Source organism: Moschus berezovskii, chromosome 8 (genome assembly GCF_049115385.1).
Source record: "Moschus berezovskii isolate FMDL1 chromosome 8, NW_MosBer_1.0, whole genome shotgun sequence".
Taxonomy (NCBI): Eukaryota; Metazoa; Chordata; class Mammalia; order Artiodactyla; family Moschidae; genus Moschus; species Moschus berezovskii.
The window spans coordinates 27,779,876-27,804,996 of NC_142467.1; the positions used below are offsets into that span (position 1 = coordinate 27,779,876).

The following is a 25,121-nucleotide window of genomic DNA, read 5'->3' on the forward strand; positions in this document are numbered from 1 at the left end:
TTATCTGAGTACCGTCAGTACATCTCTTCAAAAATCTCTTATTAACTTCCAAGAATATTTTTTTAAATATTTGAATTTCTAAAATGAATGCTATTAGCAACATTTTCTTTAAAGATTTTTTGAAGATTTAAATAAAATAGTAGTAGTATATTATTGCATTTAACAGTGGCACATCTTACCATGACTACCAATAGTAATAGTGATATTAATAATAATGCTAATTTCAGCTAATTTTTACTAAGAACTGATGGATATTATATTAAATGCATAATTAATACTATATTAATATATAAATCATAAATATATAAAGAGGCTTAAAATTAAACCTTTTTAAAGTTAGTCTCCATTAATATATCCCCAACTTAGCAATATAAATAAAGCATACATTTTCCTGGTGACATTGGAGAAATGTTCTAGCCCAGAGTTATTCATTTTATAACTATATTAAGTTTTCCCTTGACTATGTTTCTAGATTATAATCTGATGGGCTGAATTATCCAATAATTTAGGACTTCACAAAAATCAGATGAAAGAAAATAAGGCTGGGATTTCATCAGTGAGTCACTTATATAATTCCTTTCGGAATTTTAGGGATGGCAACAGGTAGAAGAAAACTTGGGAATAGTCTTCCAAGGCCACCACAGACTGTTCCTGACCTCATTATAGAAGAAACAGTAAACTTTAAATGCATTGGAGAATTGTAAATTTAGAGCTGGTTGAACTTCAGAGATTATCTAATTTTCTCCTTAAATTTTATAGATGAGAAAAATGAGAAGCAAGAGGTTAGCAAAAATGCTTCGATAGGAGAACTAAGGTATTGGTAGAACAACAGTGGAATCTTAGGCTTCCACAGTGCTGTATATAATTGTAATATAAATCACTTGATAATTACTGTTGGTAACTAAAATTTTTTGAAATAGAAGTTATAGGAAATAAACATTTCTGGACAATATATAAGTTTAAGAGAGTTCTGTCCCTTTCTGGGAATAAAGGAGTTGACCCTAATGTGTCAATAAGCAAAAAATCAACTATTAATAATATTATACTAAATTAATGCTTCAAAAGTAACACACAGTTAGTCCCACAGATTCAAATATTAAAATATTTGGAAAAACAATTTCAGAAAGTTCCAAAAAGCAAAACTTATTTTCTACACCCTGGAAACTATTTATATAGCATTTACACGGCGTTGTATAACATAAGTAATCCAGAGATGATTTACAATATTTGGAAGGGTATGCATAGGTTATATGCAAATACTATGTCATTTTATAGAAGGGACTTGAGCATCCTTGGATTTTGGCATCCACAGGGTTCCTAGAACTTAACTGTTAAATCTTTAACAACCAAATCTAGCTATTAATTGATAATAAAAGAGCCTGAATAACAGAATAAGTAATTAAATAGCATGGACTATGTTGTCAGCCACAAGTGAGTTCAAATTTTGGCTGTTTATCTTACTAAGTGAGTGACCTTGAACAAATTACTTAACCTCTCTTGAATTGAGAGCTCTAAGGCCTGATATTGATTGAGGGCAAGATAAAATGAGATAAATTATGTAAAGCACCTAGCATGGCATCCCAACAGAGTGGCATAAAATCAATGTTAGTTCACTTTCCCATTACTCTTTTGGCCAGAAACTTACCAGCCTCATTGACCTTGCTCTTCAGTAGGATTTGACTTCACAGGCATCCTAATTTAGGTATTAGGATGAAAGGGGCATAAGAGGTTATCTATGAATTGGACAAAACTCCACATATTCAGCCTCAAACTCTATGAGTACTTTCAGATGAAAGTCCTAACGCTCTAATGCCTAGTCTCTTGCCCAGCCACCTAAAGAAACATGACAGCTCAGCTACTATTTGGTTCTTCGGCTTGAGGCAATAGTTCTACTAAAAACCTCTGTGCAGCTCTTACTAGCAAGATTTTCAATAGACTTTTTATAGAAATATTAGGACAATTCAGTGTGACAAAAAATGTTGGCTACTACTTAGGTAAAAAGCACTGTACTGATGTTGGGAAGCAAGAGTAAACTATGGTATTGTCCCTTTTCTTTAGAAGCTCAAGGGACAAGTAGACAACCAATTACATCAGGCAAGTAGACAACCAATTACATTGGTTGTATTGGTCAAACATTTTAAAATTGATCAGAAATGCAGAAAATATAAAAGGTGATTTTGGTGAAAAGGCTAATGTAGAATATTGCAACTTTTCTGTGAAAATATTTTACGGAAGCATAACCAGTTTGTACTCTGGCTTTTAAAATATTTTAAGAAAGAAAATACTTCATGGAAAGAGATGAATAATCAAGAATAAAAGTCTTCTTTGGGGTGATGGTCTCAAGAAAAGAGATTTAAACCAAGCTGAACCTGCAGATGAAAGAAGTGTATTTTGTAAGGAAAGCCATTAAAAACACCTTATTACACGTTGTAAAGTCCAACAGCAGAGGGAATTGTGACTCATTTAAACTCTAACAAATGACGAATCCATGTAAGTGGGTCTCACAGGCAGTTTATAATCAATCATAGTCAATGAAATCTGTGAGTAAGTGGCACACCAGCCAAAGAACAGAGAATGAATGGAGTCTTTTAGGCTAATTTGGATATAACACAATGTTTAAATAAGTGTTATGAAGCTTAGAGAAAAACAACTGAATAAACCATACTTTATCCTTCTGAAATAGGTAGGAAATTGCGCCAAATAAAAGTCATAACTGCTGGGCTTTGTTTAACAATATTCGATGCTAAAATAAACTCTGAGGCAGTCCTGATGTTATGCCAGGTAATGACAATAAAAGACCAAATCTGTCCAATTTTACTAATGATGTTTAAAAACATGACAGGTAAAATGAATTAAAAATAAAATCCAATATAAACTACATTTACTGTGTTCATGTCAACTACATTCAATTATACGGTAAAGGATCCATTCACTTTATAAACAAATTTTAATATCCTATTGTAAGCAATGCCCTGTGCTAGGTGATACAAGAATAACACTGTTAGAACACAGAACAGAGAGTATGGGAAACAAAGAAAAATGTATCTAAAAAAGTTCTTTGGCATAAATACATTCCTAAATCAAACAGTAACATTGATAAGAATACTACTAGTCTATGTACTCTACAGAATGCATTTTCATATATATTATTGATACATGGCTTTCAGAATCCTTGCCAGGCACAGAGGTAAGGGACACATATCCACAATAATAAAGGGAAGATTAGATATGAGCTCTCAGCTCACCATCTAAATCTTTTCCATTAAAATAGGCTAAGCTTCTTATGAACATGTGTTTTATTTTCCTGATGCCGACATTCAAATAAAGAAGTAGCACTAGGATGAGGTACCATTAAAACATGTGGATTGTTACAATTCATATGATATTTAAACAAGCAAATAGAACAATACACAAGCAACCTAGGCAAAAAGGAATTCTTATAAGAGGCTGACTTTTCCTCTTAACAATTACAAAGAACTGTTGATTCAAGAAATGTCAAAATTGTCTTCTAAGTGAGCCACACAGAATAGTTCTTAAAGTGTTTATTTTTTGCCTTTCAATTCTCTGGTCCTAAACAAGCACGAAGTCAATGTTCAACAAATACAAAGATGCTAATAAAGTGGCAGCACCTTCATCTTCTGTTTTTAAAGCAATACTCCTTATTCTGAGTTACCAAGTGACTGAGCTGCCAATCACACCCTTTGTAACATGAGCTATAAGAAACGCTTTGAAAATAAAGGCTTTCTGGCTGACAGCATGACTATGGGAGGTTCTCCATTTAACTATCAGACACTATTTTTTTGTTTGTTTAGTTTTTCTTTCAGTTTAAAATAAAATGTAAATGAATGATTGGCACTTAGAAGCAATTAAATTTTTTAAAGAAATGATTCATTATTGCTGATGTCCTTTGTAATGGAAATTACAGCAAGTAAAAATACTTTGCACACACCATGTTTTAAAGATACTATTCATGAGAATTCTGATTCTAATGGTAGTGAAGTCTAATTTTATTTCACTTTGGAAAGGTATACCATAATATAGCAGAAAAAGAGCTCCTGTGAAGGCTTGATCTGCAATTGAAAAATCATGAAAAGAAGCCTTCAGAGTTTTCAAAAAGAAAGTCATATTAATTAGCCTTTGAAATTAGTCTTTTTTATTAAGGAATGTGGCAAGTGCTTTTGTCAGGCACACTAAACCTATTTAACATTTTTTAAACTCTCAAAAATTAATACCATTAAACTTTTTCATTTTAAAATGCAGTATTACCTAACTTCATAATTTTGTACTTCCAAATCAAGTATGCTACAAATGTATCTATGAAAAAAGAATAATCAATAAAAGTAAATAAAGATAAACATACAGAACCTCTATTTCAGTAAACACTGTTTATTAAAAAAATTAATCTAATATAATGAAATTAATTTCAATATAAGAATGCAAATTAAAAAGTATATCAAATATTCCTGCACACTTTAATTTTGAATAACCTCACATTCTGTTGGAAATAAATTAACTTTCTAATAATACAAATGTTGATCTGTGGAAAATAGTGCATGCTGTATTCAAAAATGCATACTAATTACCATATTAAAGATTGAACAATTTAGAAGTAAAGAAACATGTTTAATTTTTATTAACTTGGTGTTTTCCCAACTCATTTGGTCACAAAACTCATTTTCAGCAAAAAATATGTTAATATTTCCAGCTAGAATAGGTTTAATAGAATGAAGATCATTTGTCAGAAGATACTTCTCTAACTCAAATTAATCTTGTTGGTACTCAATTTCAACCATTTTTCCCAAAGAAAAATCATCAGAAACGCATTCAAAGCAAGGCATTCTGAAGAATCCATCATTGATCTTTCCAGTCAACAATAACAGAATTATCCCTGAAACCCTATCACCAACTGCTAACACTCCTGGTCTCAGCAGTTTTAATAACCTTGGAGTCACCAAGGTGATATATTGAAGAATGAGTTCAACCTGACATGTATAATCTTAGTTAATGCACCTTGTAGTCATCACAGTATTTGCCACCATAATGCCTAAGAGTATCACAGTACATGTCAAAGCATCATATCTCAAGTCCAGCTCACAATACCATAAAACCCACCTCCAACAATAAAGAGTGGAACATTATACCAAGAGGCATGGAAACATGAAGTATAGTGTTTAAATTCTGGAGTCGTTTTTGTTGATTTTAATTATCTTTTAGTGGGATTCAGTCAAGGTGTTAATTTACATTTTGCAAATTCTCCGCAAACCAAGCTGGTCTCTGTTTTTCTGCACCAAGGAAGTTATAACATTTTGTTGAAATACATAGAAAATAAAGAGCTGTACTAGTATCAGACAGATATAACTTTAAGGAAAAAAGCATTACTAGACATAGGAGAGAGATTTCATAATGATAAGAAAAAGTCAATTCACCAGAAAGATAAAATAATTCTTAATTTATATCCAGAAAATAACATATGAGTAGCATACAGAGTAAATCTATATTTAAAACTATAATTAAACCTACAAATCTGTATTTTTAAGGTCTATATGGACATTTCATAGTATTATTTAATATTTATTAAGCACTTCTTTACCTGAGCTTTTTAATTGAGTACTGAGTATAAATCACCATCTCCTGCCTTATTTGCTTTCCCATTCAATTATGGGCTTCCAACAGACACATGAACATTCCCATTCATCTTAATGGTGCATTAATGTCACCAGGCTATACCTTTCCTAGTAGAACGTGTGCCCATTCTATTAAGGAAGAACGAGGCCAAATATTCCATGCTTCCTTTTTTAGGAGACTTATTTTATAAAAATGAAGGCATCAAATATACTTGAATTGAAAAATACACAATCATACTCAACTCTAAGATTTTAATAAGCTAGAGTGCTCTATTTATTGAATATGAATAACTTTATAGCAGGAAGGGAGCTCCATAATTTGTTAGCCTTGTTACATTGGGCAAGTTCTCTAATTTTTCTGTGCTTCAATTCTCCCAGCTTATGGTAATAAGACAGGAGAACTAAGATTAAATTGGTGATAGTCATAGTACAAACTTTGTAGGATTGTTATTAGGTGTAAATGAAACAATAAATCTAAGAAACCTAGAATAGACTCTGGTACCCACTTGTACGTGCTATGAGTATGGGTCTGTAGTAGTTGTGGTTGTCGTGATGATTCTACTAGTAGTAATGGTAGTGGAACCATACAGAACAATAATAGTAATAGAAAAAGTAGAAGTAGTAATGACAGTGATTGCAGTAGTGGTGGTAATAATAGCAATAATAATGGTATTAACGATATCATAGGAGTAGAGATAGAAGAAATATTGTGATCATCTTTACTGTCAGTACAATCATCAACTTCCAGGGCGTCACACATTCAAATATTTCCAGAAATCACACAAGTGATATCAATGAATGAAGCAACCCAGATCTAAGAGAAGTATTGAGGAGCATAGAAAACAAGAAAACCTATGCCCTGTTTGAAAGTGAAAGTGAAGTCGCTCAGTCATGTCCGACTCTTTGCAACCCCATGGAATGTAGCCTACCATGCTCCTCTGTCCATGTGATTTTCCAGGCAAGAGTACTTCAATTCAGTTCAGTTCAGTTCAGTTCAGTCGCTCAGTCATGTCCGACTCTTTGCGACCCCATGATTCGCAGCATGCCAGGCCTCCCTGTCCATCACCAACTCCCGGAGTTCACTCAAACTCATGTCCATCGAGTCGGTGATGCCACCAGCCATCTCATTCTCTGTCGTCCCCTTCTCCTCCTGCCCCCAATCTCTGCCAGCATCAGGGTCTTTTCCAGTGAGTCAACTCTTCACATGAGGTGGCCAAAGTATTGGAGTTTTAGCTTTAGCATCACTCCTTAAATACATTCAAATCTATTACTTGAAATACGGATGGCACCGAGGAAAAACAGGGTATGTGACATAGATCTTATCAAGAATCAACAATTCACAACCTCTGATTGAGTCAAAGTAATGCATTTAAATTGCCTTTCTTAGGTACTGGAATGAAAACTGACCTTTTCCAGTCCTGTGGCCACTGCTGAGTTTTCCAAATTTGCTGGCATATTGACTGCAGCACATTCACAGCATCATATTTTAGGATTTGAAATAGCTCAACTGGAATTCCATCACCTCCACTAGCTTTGTTCGTAGTGATGCTTCCTAGGGCCCGCTTGACTTCACATTCCAGGATGTCTGGCTCTAAGTGAGTGATCAAACCATCGTGATTATCTGGGTCATCAAGAACTTTTTTGTACAGTTCTTCTGTGTAGTCTTGCCACCTCTTCTTAATATCTTCTGCTTCTGTTAGGTCCCTACCATTTCTGTCCTTTATCAAGCCCATCTTTCCATGAAATATTCCCTTGGTATCTCTAATTTCTTGTAGAGATCTCTAGTCTTTCCCATTCTGTTGTATTCGTCTATTTCTTTGCATTGATCCTTGAGGAAGGCTTTCTTATCTCTCCTTGATATTCTTTGGAACTCTGTATTCAAATGGATATATCTTTCCTTTTCTCCTTTGCTTTTCACTTTTCTTCTTTTCACATCTATACGTAAGGCCTCCTCAGACAGCCATTTTGCTTTTTTGCATTTCTTTTCCATGGGAATGGTCTTGGTCCCTGTCTCCTGTACAATGTCACAAACCTCCATCCATAGTTCCTCAGGCACTCTATCTATCAGATCTAGTCCCTTAAATCTATTTCTCACTTCCACTGTATAATCATAAGGGTTTTGATTTAGGTCATATATGAATTGTCTAGTGGTTTTCCTACTTTCTTCAATTTCAGTCTGAATTTGGTACACTGTCCATGATCTGAGCCACAGTCATCTTCCAGTCTTGTTTTTGCTGACTGTATAGAGCTTCTCCCTCTTTGGCTGCAAAGAATATAATCAATCTGATTTTGGTGTTGACCATCTGGTGATGTCCATGTGTAAAATCTTCTCTTGTGTTGTTGGAAGAGGGGTTTTGCTATGACCAGTGCATTCTCTTGGCAAAACTCTATTAGCCTTTGCCCTGCTTAATTCCATATTCCAAGGCCAAATTTGCCTGTTACTCCATGTTTTTCTTGACTTCCTACTTTTGCATTCCAGTCCCATATAATGAAAAGGACATCCTTTTCGGGTGTTAATTCTAAAAGGTCTTACAAGGTCTTCATAGGACCGTTCAACTTCAGCTTCTTCAGCGTTACTGGTCGGGGCATAGGCATGGATCACTGTGATATTGAATGGTTTGCCTTGGAAATACACAGAGATCATTCTGTCGTTTCTGAGATTGCATCCAAGTACTGCATTTCAGACTCTTTTGTTGACCATGATGCTACTCCATTTCTTCTAAGGGATTCCTGCCCACGGTAGTAGATATAATGGTCATCTGAGTTAAATTCACCCATCTGCTTATTTAACTTATATGCAGAGTATATCATGAGGAATGCTGGGCTGGAAGAAGCACAAGCTGGAATCAAGATTGCCGGGAGAAATATCAATAAACTCAGATATGCAGATGATACCACCCTTATGGCAGAAAGTGAAGAGGAACAAAAAGCCTCTTGATGAAAGTAAAAGAGGAAAGTGAAAAAGTTGGCTTAAAGCTCAACATTCAGAAAAGTAAGATCATGGCATCCGGTATCATCACTTCATGGGAAATAGATGGGGAAACAGTGGAAACAGTGCCAGACTTTATTTTTTTGGGCTCCAAAATCACTGCAGATAGTGATTGCAGCCATGAAATTAAAAGACGCCTACTCCTTGGAAGGAACATTATGACCAACCTAGATAGCATATTAAATAGCAGAGATATTATTTTGCCAACAAAAGCCCATCTAGTCAAGGCTATGATTTTTCCGTGGTCATGTATGGATGTGAGAGTTGGACTGTGAAGAAAGCTGAGCGCCGAAGAACTGATGCTTTTGAACTGTGGTGCTGGAGAACTCTTGAGAGGCCCTTGGACTGCAAGGAGATCCAACCAGTCCATCCTAAAGGAAACCAGTCCTGTGTGTTCAATGGAAGGACTGATGCTGAGGCTGAAACTCCAACACTTTGGCCACCTCATGCAAAGAGCTGACACACTGGAAAAACCCTGATGCTGGGAGGGACTGGGGACAGGAGGAGAAGGGGACGACAGAGGATGAGATGGCTGGATGGCATTACCGACTCGATGCACATGAGTTTGGGTGAACTCCGGGAGTTGCTGATGGACAGGGAGGCCTGGCGTGCTGCAATCATGGGGTCAGAAAAAGTCAGACACGACTGAGTGACTGAACTGAACTGCACTGACTGATGCATTTAAATTGAAATAAAGAAGATTGCTAACATACCTAGTCATTGTGTTTGAAGGTACCCTAAGTTTTCTTTTTATTCTTTCATTTCCCCTTCCACCTTCTCCACAAAATCCTGGGTGTCGAGACATATATGCTTGCAGCTACTATTTCTCAGCATTCCCAAGTTTTACAAGGGTTGGATTTGACACTTAGAGTCTCACTTCAAGTCTTTGCCCACCCTCCTTATAACTGTTCTCTTTCACTGTGTCATGCATTCAGACTACTTAGCAAGCCTGCTGATATCCATCTTTCACACATACCCAGGCCCTCAGAGTTAAGTTGCAGCAAGCAACACTGTCAATGCTGGTGGGCTGGCTACATTCCAGAACCTCATCACTGGTAACCTTCTCTATCCTTTTGATCTTAAATATGGCTTATAGGTGATATTGATGAAATGACTAAAGGAACCAGATGTGCTGTTTGTGGTGGCGATCCCTGTTACAATCACGGAGAGATGAGAATCCTACACATTATAGTAGAGACATTCAGCTGACTTAGAGATTGTTGATGCATTACACCCTTTGTCTCAACAGGGTCATGGTTTGCAGTTTTAAAGATCCAGTGAAAACATTTAGCTTAATTTTTCTCAGTCAAATTTATAAATATAGTAAAAAACAGATTTCTGAAATCTGTTTTACTACAATGAATCCAAAAACATCTTTTGCATTTATTAGGTGTTGCAATACTCAGTTATACCTACAATCACCTATACCCACCTAAAGGTTTCATGACTTATATTAAGAGCTTCATAAAGACTTGGTAGTAAAATCTGATTTTTTTTCACAATAATATAAATATATTCTAGAACCACAGAATTAGTCTCAGATGGAACTTTTCTAAACTTTAAGATCAAATAGATCTTAAGTGTGTAAAATAGATATATAATGTAGAAAAGCAGAGTAAAAAATCTGGCTTAAAATTCAACATTAAAAAAACTAAGATCATGGCATCCAGTTTCATCACTTCATGGCAAATAGGAAAGGAAAAGTGGAAGCAGTGGTAGATTTTATTTTCTTGGCTCCAGAATCACTGTGGATGATGACTGGAGCCATGAAATTAAAAGACCCTTGCTCTTTTGGAAGGAAAGCTATGACAAACCTAGATAGCATACTAAACTGCAGAGATATCCCTTTGCCTATGGTCAAAGGTCCATATAGTCAAAGCTATGGTTTTTCCAGTAGTCATGTACAGATGTGAGAGCTGTACCATAAGAAAGCTTAGCACCAAATAATTGATGCCTTTGCACTGTGGTGCTGGAGAAGACTCTTGAGAGTCCCTTGGACTGTAAGGAGATCAAACCAGTCAATCCTAAAGGAAATCAGTCCTGAATATTCATTGGAAGGACTGATGCTAAAGCTGAAACTCCAATACTTTGGCCACCTGACGCAAACAACTGACTCATTGGAAAAGACCCTGATGCTGGGAAAGATTGAAGGCAGGAGGAGAAGGGGATGCCAGAGGTTAAGGTGGTTGGATGAAATCACCGACTTGATGGACATGAAAAAATTGGATAATTATTATCCAATTATAATTCCAAAGGGTGCAAACATCCCCCCAGTAAACACTCTTTAAGAATCAGAGGTTAAAGGCTTCCCTGTTGGCTCAGTAGTAAAGAATCTGACTGCCAATGCAGCAGATATGGGTTGGATCTCTGATCCGGGAAGATCCCACATGCCGTGTGACAGCTAAGCCTATGTACCACAATTGCTGAGCCCGTGCTCTAGAGCCTGGGAGCTGCAACTGCTGAGACCACATGCTGCAACTACTAAAGTCTGCTAGAGCTTGTGCTCTGCAACAAGAGAAGCCATCATGAGAAGCCTGCGCATTACAACTAGAGAGTAGCCCCTGCTCTCCACAACTAGAGAAAAGCTCACGCAGTAGTGAAAACCCAATACAGCCAAAAGTACATAAATAAATGAAATTACTAAAAAAAAAAAAAAGAACCAGAGGTTAAGAACTCACTGGATTGAACAGACCAAGTTGAAAAGAATTTATGTAGAGTTTCTGTCACCAATTAACATTAACTATATCAACCAACACTTGTCCTAGAGTCCATTCTCAGATCAGATTTCTTACCACAACAACAGGAAGATATCATTTTTAAACCATTCTCAGAACTAGTCACTGCACGTTCTGAGGTTTAATATATTCTCATGCATTATGCTACATTTTGAGATTAAAACCTTATTTACATGCTCCTCTGTCCACATTCAGTACATGTCCTCTTAAAACTAAGACATACATAAATATGGGAAATATTTATTTTCTTTAGATACTTCCCCTTTTCTCATCTAATTCACACATGAATCAAAATCATACAAAGCATGGTTTCTAACTTGGGTGTCACAGAATAATAAAACCCATTTAAAAAGTTCTCAAGGTCTTATAACTTTGAGATCTGTTTTTTAATATTTTCTTGGCTTCATCACTATGAATATTAACATATTCAAGACTTTGAGAAGTCATGCAGGAAAGAAAAAACTTGTTTAAGTTAAATAAGTGACCATTTACCTTTTTCTCACATATAAATTACCCACTGAAGCGTCATGCAGATGACTACTTATTTCAAGTTGACATACTCAGTAAAATCCTATTTCTAGATGCTTGGAGAAAAATGGTATAAATGGAGGCACATAGCAATCTAACCTCAGTTTATTTACAACATTGGCCCAACCCACTAAGCCACTGTTGCCAAGAGCATTACTGTCACCAACAATACTACTGGACGTGAGGTTCACCCTTCACTGATCGTTAAGTGCATTCTATTTGGTCCAGGATTCCATGCCTGAGTTGGGAAGATCCCCTGGAAGAGGTCATGGCAACCCACTCCAGGATTCTTGCCTGGAGAATCCCATTGACAGAGGAGCCTGGTGGGCTACACTCCATTGGGTTGCACAGGGTTGGACACAACTGAAGCGACTTATACACCCTCAGGCACTTCTCATATTGCTCTTTGCTTTTTGCTGATTTCTATAGCAATGAAGAATGTGTTTATCTCCTTTTTGGCAATTTTAGATCTGCAGTTACTTTTGGAGGAGAGAATTTGCCAACCTTCTCATTCACCCACCAGTTCAGTTCAGTTACTCAGTCATGTCCAACTCCTTGCGACCCCCTGAATCACAGCACACCAGGCCTCCATGTCCATCACCAACTCTTTCATAGCCAGAGACAAAATAAAAAATATTTATTTTTATCTCCTCAAGAACATATAAAGATGTAGAAATAGTTACCAACTGAGAGAGTTAATTCTTAGGTAGGTTGATAAGGAGTCTGGGTCCCTCCAGGAGGAGAAAGGAACAAACATTTATTTCTATATTTTTTTTGTCTTAGACACATAAGATCTTTTTCCTTAAGCTCTGAGTTGTTATGGCAACAATCTATTTTACCTAAGACTAACTTTCTTAGTCAGAATGATCTCTGTTCATCTCCAAGGCAAACCATTCAATATCACGGTAATATAAGTCTATGCCTGACCAGTAATGCTAAAGAAGCTGTAGTTGAATGGTTCTATGAAGATCTACAAGACCTTCTAGAATTAAAACCAAAAAAAGATGTCCTTTTCATTATAGGGGGCTGGAATGTAAAAGTAGAAAGTCAAGAAACACCTGGAGTAACAGGCAAATTTGAGTTTAGAGTACAGAATGAAGCAGAGCAAAGGCTAATAGAGTTCTGCCAAGAGAAGGCACTGGTCATAGCAAACACCCTCTTCCAACAACACAAGAAAAGACTCTACACATGGACATCACCAGATGGCCAACACCAAAATCAGATCGATTATATTCTTTGTAGCCAAAGAGGGAGAAGCTTTATACAGTAAGCTAAAACAAGACTGGAAGATGACTGTGGCTCAGATCATGGACAATTTGCCAAATTCAGACTTAAATTGAAGAAAATAGGGAAAACCACTAGATTCAGGTATGACCTAAATAAAATCCCTTAAGATTATACATTGGAAGTGAGAAATAGATTTAAGGGCTAGATCTGATAGACAGAGTGCCTGATGAACTATGGATGGAAGTTCATGACATTGTACAGGAGACAGGGAGCAAGACCATTCCCAAGAAAAAGAAATGCAAAAAAGCAAAATGGCTGTCTGAGGAGGCCTTACAAATAGCTGTGAAAAGAAGAGAAGTGAAAAGCAAAGGAGGAAAGGAAAGCTATACCCATTTGAATGCAGAGTTCCAAAGAATATCAAGGAGAGATAAGAAAGCCTTCCTCAGTGATCAGTGCAAAGAAATAGAGGAAAACAATAGAATGGGAAAGACTAGAGATATCTTCAAGAAAATTAGAGATACCAGGGGAACATTTCATGCAAAGATGGGCACAATAAAGGACAGAAATGGTATGGACCTAATAAAAGCAGAAGATATTAAGAAGAGGTGGCAAGATTACACGGAAAAACTATACAAAAAAGATCTTTACAACCCAGATAATCAAGATGGTGTTTTCACTCACCTAGAGCTCCTAGGGCCAGACATCCTGGAATGTGAAGTCAAGTGGGCCTTAGGAATCATCACTATGAACAAAGCTAGTGGAGGTGATGGAATTCCAGTTGAGCTATTTCAAATCCTAGAAGATGATGCTGTGAAAGTGCCGTACTCAATATGCCAGCAAATTTGGAAAACTCAGCAGTAGCCACAGTACTGGAAAAGGTCGGTTTTCATTTCAATCCCAAAGAAAGGCAATGCCAATGAATGCTCAAACTACTGCACATTGCACTCATCTCACAAGGTAGCAAAGTAATGCTCAAAATTCTCCAAGCCAGGCTTCAACAATACATGAACAGTGAACTTCCAGATGTTCAAGCTGGTTTTAGAAATGGCAGAGGAACCAGAAATCAAATTGCCAACATCTGCTGGATCATCGAAAAAGCAAGAGAGTTCCAGAAAAACATCTGTTTCTGCTTTATTGACTATGTGAAAGCCTTTGTGTGGATCACAACAACCTGTGGAACATTCTTCAAGAGATGGGAATACCAGACCACCTGACCTGCTTCTTGAGAAATCTGTATGCAGGTCAGGAAGCAACAGTTAGAACTGGACATGGAACAACAGACTGATTCCAAATAGGAAAAGGAGTACATCAAGGTTGTATATTGTCACCATGCTTATTTAACTTCGAAGCACAGTACATCATGAGAAACGCTGGGTTGGATGAAGCACAAGCTGGAATCAAGATTGCTGGGAGAAATATCAATAACCTCAGATAAGCAGATGACACCACCCTCATGGCAGAAAGTGAAGAGGAACTAAAGAGCCTCTTGATGAAAGTGAAACAGAGTGAAAAAGTTGACTTAAAGCTCAACATTCAGAAAACTTAGATCATGGCATCTGGTCCCATCACTTAATGGCATACAGACAGAGAAACAGTGGAAACAGGGGCAGATTTTATTTTTTTGGCCTCCAAAATCATTGCAGATGATGACTGCAACCATGAAATTAAAAGACGCTTACTCCGTGGAAGGAAAGTTATGACCAATCTAAATAGCATATTAAAAAGCAGAGATATTACTTTGCCAATAAAGGTCCGTCTAGTCAAGAATCTGGTTTTTCCAGCAGTCATGTATGGATGTGAGAGTTGGACTACAAGGAAAGCTGAGCACCGAAGAATTGATGCTTTTGAACTGTGGCATTGGAGAGGACTCTTGAGAGTCCCTTGGACTGCAAGGAGATCCAAGCAGTCCATTCTAAAGGAGATCAGTGCTGGGTGTTCATTGGAAGGACTGATTTTGAAGCTGAAATTCCATAACTTTGGCCACCTGATGTGAAGAACTGACTCATCTGAAAAGACTCTGATGCTGGGAAAGATTGAGGCAGGAGAAGGGGATGACAGAGAATGAGATGGTTGGATGGCATCACCGACTCAATGGACTTTGGTTTGGGTGGACTCTGGGAGTTGGTGATGGACAGAGAGGCCTGGTGTGCTGCAGTCCATGGGCTCTCAAAAGAGTCAGACACGAATGGGCGACTGATTTGATCTGAACTGAACTTTCTTTAAGCCCAGAGCTGATGATTACACACAAAAAAAAACAACTCACCTTGCTCAAGGGTATATATGTTGTGGGAGTGGGTCTGGTAAGAACTTTCTATTGTCAGTAACCAATTGAAAAAGTACATAAGGCCTTGATAAGACTAGCAGTGGGGCTCTCTATACTCCTCCGACTTCCATGTCAGAAGCTTTCTCCATCCCTTTCCATTAATAAAAATGCCACATGAAGCTCTGTGTGACTGAAGCTGTTTCTTTGGTCCCGAAGTGAAATTCTCTCCTTCAGAGATCACGAATCTGACGACCTTCACCATAAGCTATCACTAGGAAGTTATATCAAAGTTACATTTTAATATTGGGATACAGAGAAGTTATCATAGATTTGCTAAAAACCTTTGGTACATTGGAGAGTTCTCAAATAAAATATTAAATCAAAGTCTAAAGCAATTAAAATACACAGGGAGTGAGGTAGGTCAGACAGAAAAAGACAAACACTGTATGATTGCACCTATATGTGAAATCTAAAACACCCAAATTCATAAAAACAGAGTAGAATGACAGCGACTAGGGGATGGGGGTTGGAAATTGCGGAAATATTGCTTGACAGCACAAACTTACAACTAGGAGATCAGTAAGTCTTGGAGATCTAATGCACAGCATCATAATTAGAGACAATAATACTGAATTAAAAACTTCAAAGTTTCGATGGGACTAGATCTTAATTGTTCTTACCAGAAAAAAGAAATGATATTTAGATTTGTCATGTGATAGAGGTGCTAGCTAACGCTTCAGTGGTAGTCACATTGTAATTGTAAATGTACCAAATCTACACATTGTGTACTTTACACAAGGTCACATGTCAACTGTATCTCAATTTAAAAAAATATATAGAAAGGATGACCTCAATAGAAATATATACATTATGGAATTTTCTCCAAAAGGTTTATGTCATAAAGCCTTCCTTATTTCATAATACTATCTCTATGGAAAATTTATGCTTAAATAGGATTTCTCTTCTCTTTAGAAGAAAAACATGTTATCATTATTGTATTGCATCAGTGACAATTTCCTTAGTCCTAGCACATTCCCCAGAGCTTTTATAATGTCTCAAAAAGAAATGTGCAAAGGTAGGCAATCAATCATTACAGAAGGCAAATACTTTCTCATTATTTCTTACTGTGTGACCAACAGTAATGTACTCAACCTTTCTAGGCTTCTGTCTCTTCTGAAGAATGATGGGCTTTTATTAATAATAGAAGATCTATAACTATATTAGATATAGATTCCTCAAATTATGTCATCATTTTTCCATAAGTTTGTTTATGAATAAGAGCCCATGATTGCTAGGAAATACACTCAAACTGATTTTTACAGTTTTGTGATAGGTTCTTCTAAATCAAGCTTTTTATTTAGAGTTTAGAAACAAATGTGTCTATGATAAACAAGCTGGAGAATATTAAGGGCATAATCTACGATTCTAAAGCTGAATTCTGAGTAATCTCTTTGGCAGGACATGTTGTTATCCCTTCTGTGAGTGGACATTCAGTGTTCAAAGCAACGAGCTCTTTGATAGTTGGAAATTTTGGATTCTGTTCTATTTTTAAAAGCTACTATATCAGTATTCATCAACTGTTTGACATAGCCATTCATTTATTTTCAAAAAGGCCATTCTATAATCACACTTCCTTTCAGGAAGCCCACCAACTAAGCAAAAGCCTGAATTACTGAATTAACTGATAGCAGTTATACAGGGACTTTCCTGTTGGATATGGAGGAAGACTAATTAAACTAATGTGCTAAATCTCAGGCTAATAATTATGGAGAAAGTGGTAAGAAAGCTTATTTTCGTGGTTGTGGACCTTTAATACAAAGTGTAGCAAGCAAAAACATTCTAGAATAAGTATATTTCTTATTTGTACTTTTAGTAAGGTTGATTTAATTATTCTCTAAATGTAAGAAGTTTGTTAATTTCTATTAGAAATAATTACAATTTAAAAATATTGACTATTCATTAAAATAAGTTTTAAATAATATTAAACATAATTAATGAGACATTAAAATAATTCCTCCTGTGGTGGCTAAGTAGGAGCCAGTTAACCATGTTTTCAAAATACTTCACATAAAGATCCTATTTCTATAAAATAAATCCAATTTTTTCCACTAAATATTCACACACAAATTGAATGATGTTAAGACTAATAAATGTTTTATGATAATTTTAAAAATTCTTAGAACATTCATATACATTTAAAAATTGTTTTCACATAATTCTACTTTTAATATAGTATAAAATGATTAGGAAACAATATAAAAATCTGCATAATCCTAAAGTATTTCTTAGGTTAGATCAGATATTGTTGGGGCAATTGAAAGGCCACTTGGATAAACTGTTGCTTAGTAACGTTTTGTCACTAAGATGCTATATCAATTATGCTTATATCACTGGATATTTTGGTGAGGTTCTGTTATTCACTGGACCTAATTCAACTTGAAGTTTCTCCACAGCAATGGACATCAGGTGTTACCTTGAATGGTAACTAAAGAAAGAGGGTTTTCTGTAGAGAAGACTGTTTAATAATACCTATAATAACCCAGTAGGTTTCCATTGAATTAAAAAACAGAAACAATTTTGGAGGTAGGAAAAATCCAGACTAACCAGGAGTCTTAGTGCCACAAGGAAGAGAGTGAAATAACCTATCCTCCTTTGTAACCCAAGACCTGAGTTATAAATAGGGAACACAGCACCTAGCTTATCTATCATAATCTTAATCTGAAATAAAGTGAAATACCTACAAATCCTAGGACTTAGTATGCAGTCACAGTGTAGGAAATAATAAAGTCTATAAAACCACTGCTCTCTAGAAATTTTGGAAATTAGAACATAGAGAAAGCAAATTTTACTACAGAAAAATATAAAATGTAGTCATGGGGTGGTATCAACTATGATGTTCAAATTTCAGAATACTTCAGAGATCTCCTGTTAGTTAATAAACTGTTGATGAACACTTTAAAGGCTTTTCTTAAACCTTTAAATGTGGTATAGTACATATGAACATGATGTCATTTATTAGACTGGACTACTTGTCATTAGTTATTTCCTCAACAATTCTAACAATGAGGAAAATTTAAAAACGTTGGAGGATAAAAGTAATAAAACAGATTGCTTATTCATAAAACTGTTACCTATTAGTTTCCTACAAACTATGTTAATCCTACCCTACTTCTGGGTATACACACAAAGAAATCTTTCACTTGAATGAATGTTGTGGAATCACTAAATGATTCTGGTCTCACTAAACCTCTGTAGGAATGAGGTAATAATGTAAACAACTCATGAGGTAATCTGGTGGTTTTAATAATTAATGATGAAAATATATTTACATAATAAAAACTATTATCAAGTTACATATTTAGCCATTTAAAGAAATGATTTTCTGAAAGATAAATGTATTAAATTCCATTGATTTGTTTCCTCTTGTTTTTATTGTATAGAAAGCATACATGAACCTGCAATGTCTAAAATAAATTCATGTATTTACTTGTACTCTAAGAAGTTAAGGAAGAAATTCTTACTGCTCTCCCCCAATACTCAATAATAATATATAAAAAACCAAAGGACTAAGCTAGATAAAAGAAAATCCCATGGACTAAGAATGTATTTTGTCATCAAAGAACAGTTTATGGAAATCTGGTATATTATGAGGCTGATTTTATTGTTTAACATGTAAAATGTTTCTCCTCATATCTGTTTAGTCTAGTGCTTAATGACATATCAAGCACTTTCTATCTAAGATTCACTTTTCTTTAAAGCAAACTTTAGTTTCATGAATACTTCTTAAAGAAGCTGAGAGAAAAGAATAGTTAAAATTTCTAATAAAAAATGCTCTTGTCAAAAGCAAGTTAAATGCAAAAAAAGAGAGAGAGAGAATCAGAGACCTACGATCAAATATGTAGTAAACTAGATATGAGTTAAAGAAAAAATAATGCAAAATATATAAAAAATATGCAATGATCAAAACATTTTTGAAGAGGACAAATTTTGCAAAATTTAAAATAGTACAATTATAGCTTAAAGCTTTGCTTAAAAGAGACTGAACACATAAAGGACCCTATTCTCATACACCCATATTTAACCATATATTTTCTCTTCAAAAATAATTTTCATCTACATCAAAGGTTTGTGAGATACTTTGAACAGGGAACAAAATCAAAGGCCACTGTGTTTAATAGAAGTTCAGAATGTTCAAATGGAAAGAGTATAGATTATCTTTCCTTGTGCACTTTCAATTACATTTGATTATTTTTTTAAAAAAAAAGAGGTTTCATTTTAAATGGGCCATTAATGTAAACCAAGCACAGCCTCCAAATTAAAAGAAATTTTACTCATGTGAAAATGAGAATTTGTGTGTGACTGTGTGATCTAATTTGAATTAATCAATCAACTAAATTAATCAACACCAGTATATTTCCATGAATACAAGTAGACACTTTTCTTTGTCTTTATCCATTTATCCAACCTTCTTTCCTGTCACTGGGAGAAGCAACCAGGCTCCCAGCTAAATAAATCCTGCCATTTGTATATCTGATCCCATCTCATCTACTTATAGACAATATTCCAGCATTACTTACTTCTGTCTACTGACTGGACATTTTTCCCCCCTCTCTCCTTTTTTACCCCATCAGTATTCAAACATGATATTATTTCTCTCATCTAAGAAAAAAAAATACCCTCTTGATCTCACCCCCCGTCTTCAGCTACTGACCTGGGTCTTTCCTCTTTTTTAATGGTAAAACTTGTTAAAAGTGTTGCTTATACTTGCTATCTCTTCTCCAATTCTCTCTTCTCATTCCTTTTGAATCTCCTATTCTCTTTTATTTCCCACCAGTCCACTGAAAATGTTTTTGTTAAGACCCCCAATAACATCTGTGTTGCTAAATATGGCAGTCAGTGCTCAATCCTCATCATCCTTGCTCAGTTTGAAGCATTTAACTCAGCTAATCACTGTCTCTTCCTTGAAATACTTTCTTGACTTGGCTTCCAAGATACTACACCTACAATATTTGCGGCCCCCTCATTCTGCTTTGTTGGTCTCCTCATCTTTCCCACCTCTGCATACGCAAGTGTGTTAGTATGGCATTCTTGGACCACTGATCTTTTGCCTTCTCTAACTCCCTTGAGATCTCAGCAAGCTCTAGATACCATTTTTACTTATATGTCAGCAGGCAGCCCTCCCCCAAAGTACAAATTTTCATGTCCAGCTCCCTACTGAATATCTCAGAATTAATGTTTCTGAAATTGAGTTGCAGACCTTCCTCTTAAAATCTCTCCCAAAATGGTAGTTCCCTCAATTGCTTGCATTCAGTACTTCATTCCAAAAAGCTTACTATCATTGCTGTCTTTCCCTTCCAACTCACTGTTACAGCAAATCTTGCTGCCTCTAAACATTTCTAGAATCTTCCCTTCGTTTATCACCTTCACTGCTTTCACTCAGGTCTAAGCCCCTCTAATCCTTCACTCATTGTTAAACTAGCTTTCTGTCTATAATATCTTCTTCCATATTGATCCTCCTATAGTGAGGACCCTATTCTCAACACAACAGATTAATCCTATTAAAACAAGTCAGATCATGTCACTTGACTGTTTAAAACTCTGCAACAGCTTCCAGTATCGCTCAGAGTGAAAACTGAAATCCTTACAATGGCCTGTAAGACCTTATACACAGCCTGGCCTCCCTCATCTCCTAATTCTTCCTGTCTTCATCTTTTTGCTTTATGCCTACTGCTCTCCATGCTATTGCTTGAACACATCAGGCAAACTCACACATCAAGGCCTCTGTACTTAACTGCTTTTTCTGCCTGGCATGTTCTTCCCACAGGTAGACTTATTACCTTTTTACCAAGGTCTTTTCTGGTGCCTTAGCTAAAATCACAACCCTCATTCTTATTTCCACCCTGACATCTTTTGTTATCCTTCCCTGGTTTATTTTTCTCTTCAGCATTTATACTACCCAACAAACTTAAATTTATTTACCTTGTTATTATCTGTTTCCCTGTCTAGAATTTAAACTCCATGAAAGAGGGACTTTCTGTGTTTTGCACCCTTACTGCATAGAAAAGTTCTCAGTATATAATAAACACTCAAAAATATATTTGTTAAATAAATGAATCCAAACATTTATATCAGAACTTTGTATGTATAAGATGAGTTCAAGGGATCCTACCTCTAGGAAATCTGTAAAACTCTAGAAAAATAATCCATGAGTTTAAAAAGCTTCTGGTCTGTTGGATTAAGTAAGGCTCAAGTACTTTAAACTGCCATTTCTCATCTTTTTTCTTAACCCACCTCCCTCTATTATAGCACATTTCTGAATAGTAAGAGAAGTTGACAGCCATACCACCCGAAAGTGCCCGATCTCATCTAAATAGTGTATTTACTTTACCTGGAGTTAACATAGAAGGATTAGATGGGATTTCACTGTCCTCATCAGTACTTTCATCATAGATTGCATCTCTGTCAGTAGTCATTTCAGAACATGTTGGAGTTTCCCTAGAAAGAGAGAAAGGTGGAATTATAAATTATTGGTTCATTCTCGGCCAGGTATCAAATTCACCAGTAAGCATTTATAGAAAATATCCTTAGAAAAACATTATAATTAAACAAATATATACTGAAATTATGTAATTCTAAGAAAGCACTTTAAAGACCATTTGTTAACTCTCTTAAGAACAAGTGTCTCTTTTACCTAATGTAAATGTTGTTTAGTGCTCACTGTAATTAATTCTTGAATCAGTTTATTATCATTTATTATTCATCTGTCAAATCACAATACTACTCTCCTAAATTATCTTCTGAGTGTCACATAGTGGTCAGTACTTTACTGATCTCAAAGTAGTTCTGCCTTGAGCAGAACTCATTTGGTCTCCCTCAAATTCTGAGATGGCTACCTTTACTCTTATTATGAAGATAGTCAAGTAAGGCACAGAAAGTTTAAAGGACAAAGTCAAGTATCATTAGATATCAGTAACAGATCAACACTTGAACTAGGATCATCTGATACTAAATGTTATATTCTTTATATTATGCCATTAGTAAATTTGTGCTTTCTCTCAGATTCAGAATAACAGACCCAAACCTATATCAGTTAATGCCTAAAGCAATTATAATTGTTCAAGCCATATCAGCCATAAGTCACCTATGATTCTTCCTTAAAAATCAAATACATATTCATACTCAGAGCCATTTGATCCTAAAATTAACAACTACTTAGATATCAGGATTACAAATGTGTGCCCAACCTTTGTGGTTCTGCAGAAGATGAAAGTTTTTAACTAATATATTCCTTAGTGATGCCAAAGAATTAAACTACTATTATTTAGTAGTCTCATGGCAGTTTTATGATTTAAGTGTCGGTGTGACTGTTGGGCAGATAATGGAGAGATTATGTTGTGTATTCTCCAGTTCACTGCTACTAACAAACATAGCATTCAACCCCAGGCTATGATATGTCATTAAAAAGCTAGCATCTAACTTTCATTAAGTTTGGGAAGAAATTCCATTAAAATGTATGCTTTTGCCATCCCAAAACAGAAAAGTCAAAAATACATCTTATGTTCGATGTTCTTTTCCAGTTCTTGAACTTCATTTAACAATTTATGTAAGCTTCTGATCTTTGCTTTCTTCTCATTCAGCACCAGAATGAACCGTTTATAAAGATCAGTCTCTAAAGCTTCCTTAGCACTCACACATTTTTCAAACCTAAAATGTAAATAAACAAACCAATTAGTATATCATGTGGGGTTTTCTTAGCATTATTCAATCTAATACTGAAGATGATTTCAACATTTTTTTCAAGAAAAATACAATTAAAATCATTTTAAATAAAAATTAATTAAAAATAAACAATTCCAGCTTAAAAAAAATCACTTTAAAATGTTTTCATTGATTTAAAGTTTTATATTGGTAAACTAATAATTAGAACTTACTGTTTATTAGCATTTGTAGTTTACACACTGAGAAAAGGATCAAAATTAGAAATTCATAGCAAAAAAGTTTTTAAAAGATCTAAATGCCTAAATGTAGTAACTTACTCATACCTTTGACTTATTTCCAAAAGAACATATTTGTGACAGAAATTTGAAAAAAGGGTAACTGTAGCCTGTTTCTGGTACTTTGTTAATATTACTATAATAGCAACCATGATCTTATTTTGGGATTAAGTGATTTACCTAATCTGTTCTCCCAAAATAGATTATGAACTGCTCCATAGCAAGAACATCATATACCAAGTTGTATCTTATGATCCAGCAAACATACACACACACTTAAATGTATGTACATATAAAATAAATGAAAGCATCCAACTTGAAATTTCCAAGGAGATATGCAAAACACTATATACTTTAAATTTAGTTATATAGGACAAAACATAAAATTCTTTACCATTTATAATTTTTTCTACAATATTCAAATGAGCTAACAAGAGGCAGTACTAACTTTAATCCCTCATATATATATAAAGAAGGCAGACGAGCTGAAATTAAATATACTTGATATGTGCCTACACACAGATAATGAATAAACCTCTATTTTAAAGACTAAAACATAAATTATTTCATGCAATATATTCATTTAAAAGTAGTTGAGGACTTCCTGAAGGAAAATAACTCAGCTCTGTGCTCTGTGATAACCAGAGGGGTTGGACTGGAGGGTGGGGTGGGAGAGAGGCCAACTAGGGAGGGGATATATGTACATATAATGTATACATATAGCTGATGTTGTCAGCAGAAACCAACACAACATAGTAAAGTAATTATCCTCCAATTAAAAAAAAACTAAAAGGGTAAAAATTAAATACTATATTCTAAACACTATATTTAAACAAAATATTTCTGGGTGGGAAAACAAGGAATTTAAGAATATATGTCAAAAACACAACAAAAGAGAGCAGAAACAAGGTGATTTCATAGAAAACAACATCTCAAATGATACAGATTAAATGATAACCGAACATAAAACGATACACAAATCTTAACATGTGGTACTTAGAAACAGTGCAGTAATCCTTGATTTTTCAGCTGTGACCAAGTTTATACCCAGGTCAGGGTTGTTCAGCAGACGAATATCTGCATAGAGTTCAGAGGACAAAGAATGATAAAAAGAAATGGAAAAGAAAGCAGTGGTAAAGAGATTTAATAAGCCTTTAAGTACTGAAGAAGATGGTAAACAGCTGTTCCTCATCCTTTTTGATGACAGAACAAGAGGAAATGGCCTTCAAGTATACCACGAAGGACTCAGATTACCAATAGATGGAAGGAGGAATTTTCTGCCTGTGACTGTTCTTAAACAATGTAATGGGCGACCAACAGGAGTTGAAGATATCTCTTGAGTCTTTAAAAATCAGACTGAATTCATCTGGCTATAATGTGATCCTAGCTTGAAGGCAGAGAAGAGCTTTCAAGGTCTCTTCTAATGATTCCATGAGTGTCAACCCAATTCAATCTGCTGAAAACTGCCTCCAATTATAGGTTTAATAACTATAACTCAGAGTAAAGCTAGACAGTTTCTAACTTGATGTTTGAGTACAAACAAAAGACCTATTCACTAACACGGAACTTGAGAATTGTTATTTGAAACTAAGAAAGAAAACCAGTGAAATAAATATAGCTAATGACCTAAGGATTTACATACAATATTTCTAATATTTTCTCCTTCATATAAATTAAACAAAATTAAGTGAATCCAGCAATGTCACTTGTTTAAAATGGAGGTAAGATTGCAATTATTAAATAGCAAATAAAAAATAACAG

The 25,121-nt window shown here is 35.3% G+C and overlaps 1 protein-coding gene across 4 annotated transcripts in view; it reads right to left on the reverse strand.

Annotated features, from left to right (window-relative positions):
• Positions 1-25,121, reverse strand: part of XRCC4 (X-ray repair cross complementing 4) — a 298,009-nt gene that overhangs the window by 138,269 nt on the left and 134,619 nt on the right. For all 4 annotated transcript variants that reach the window (XM_088838494.1, XM_055428747.2, XM_055428744.2 and 1 more), the window contains 2 exons: positions 22,918-23,070; positions 21,755-21,861 (listed from right to left, as the gene is read on the reverse strand). In XM_088838494.1, coding sequence (XP_088694620.1) covers positions 21,755-21,861; positions 22,918-23,070 — 260 coding nt within the window. The remainder of the gene's footprint in view (positions 1-21,754; positions 21,862-22,917; positions 23,071-25,121) is intronic.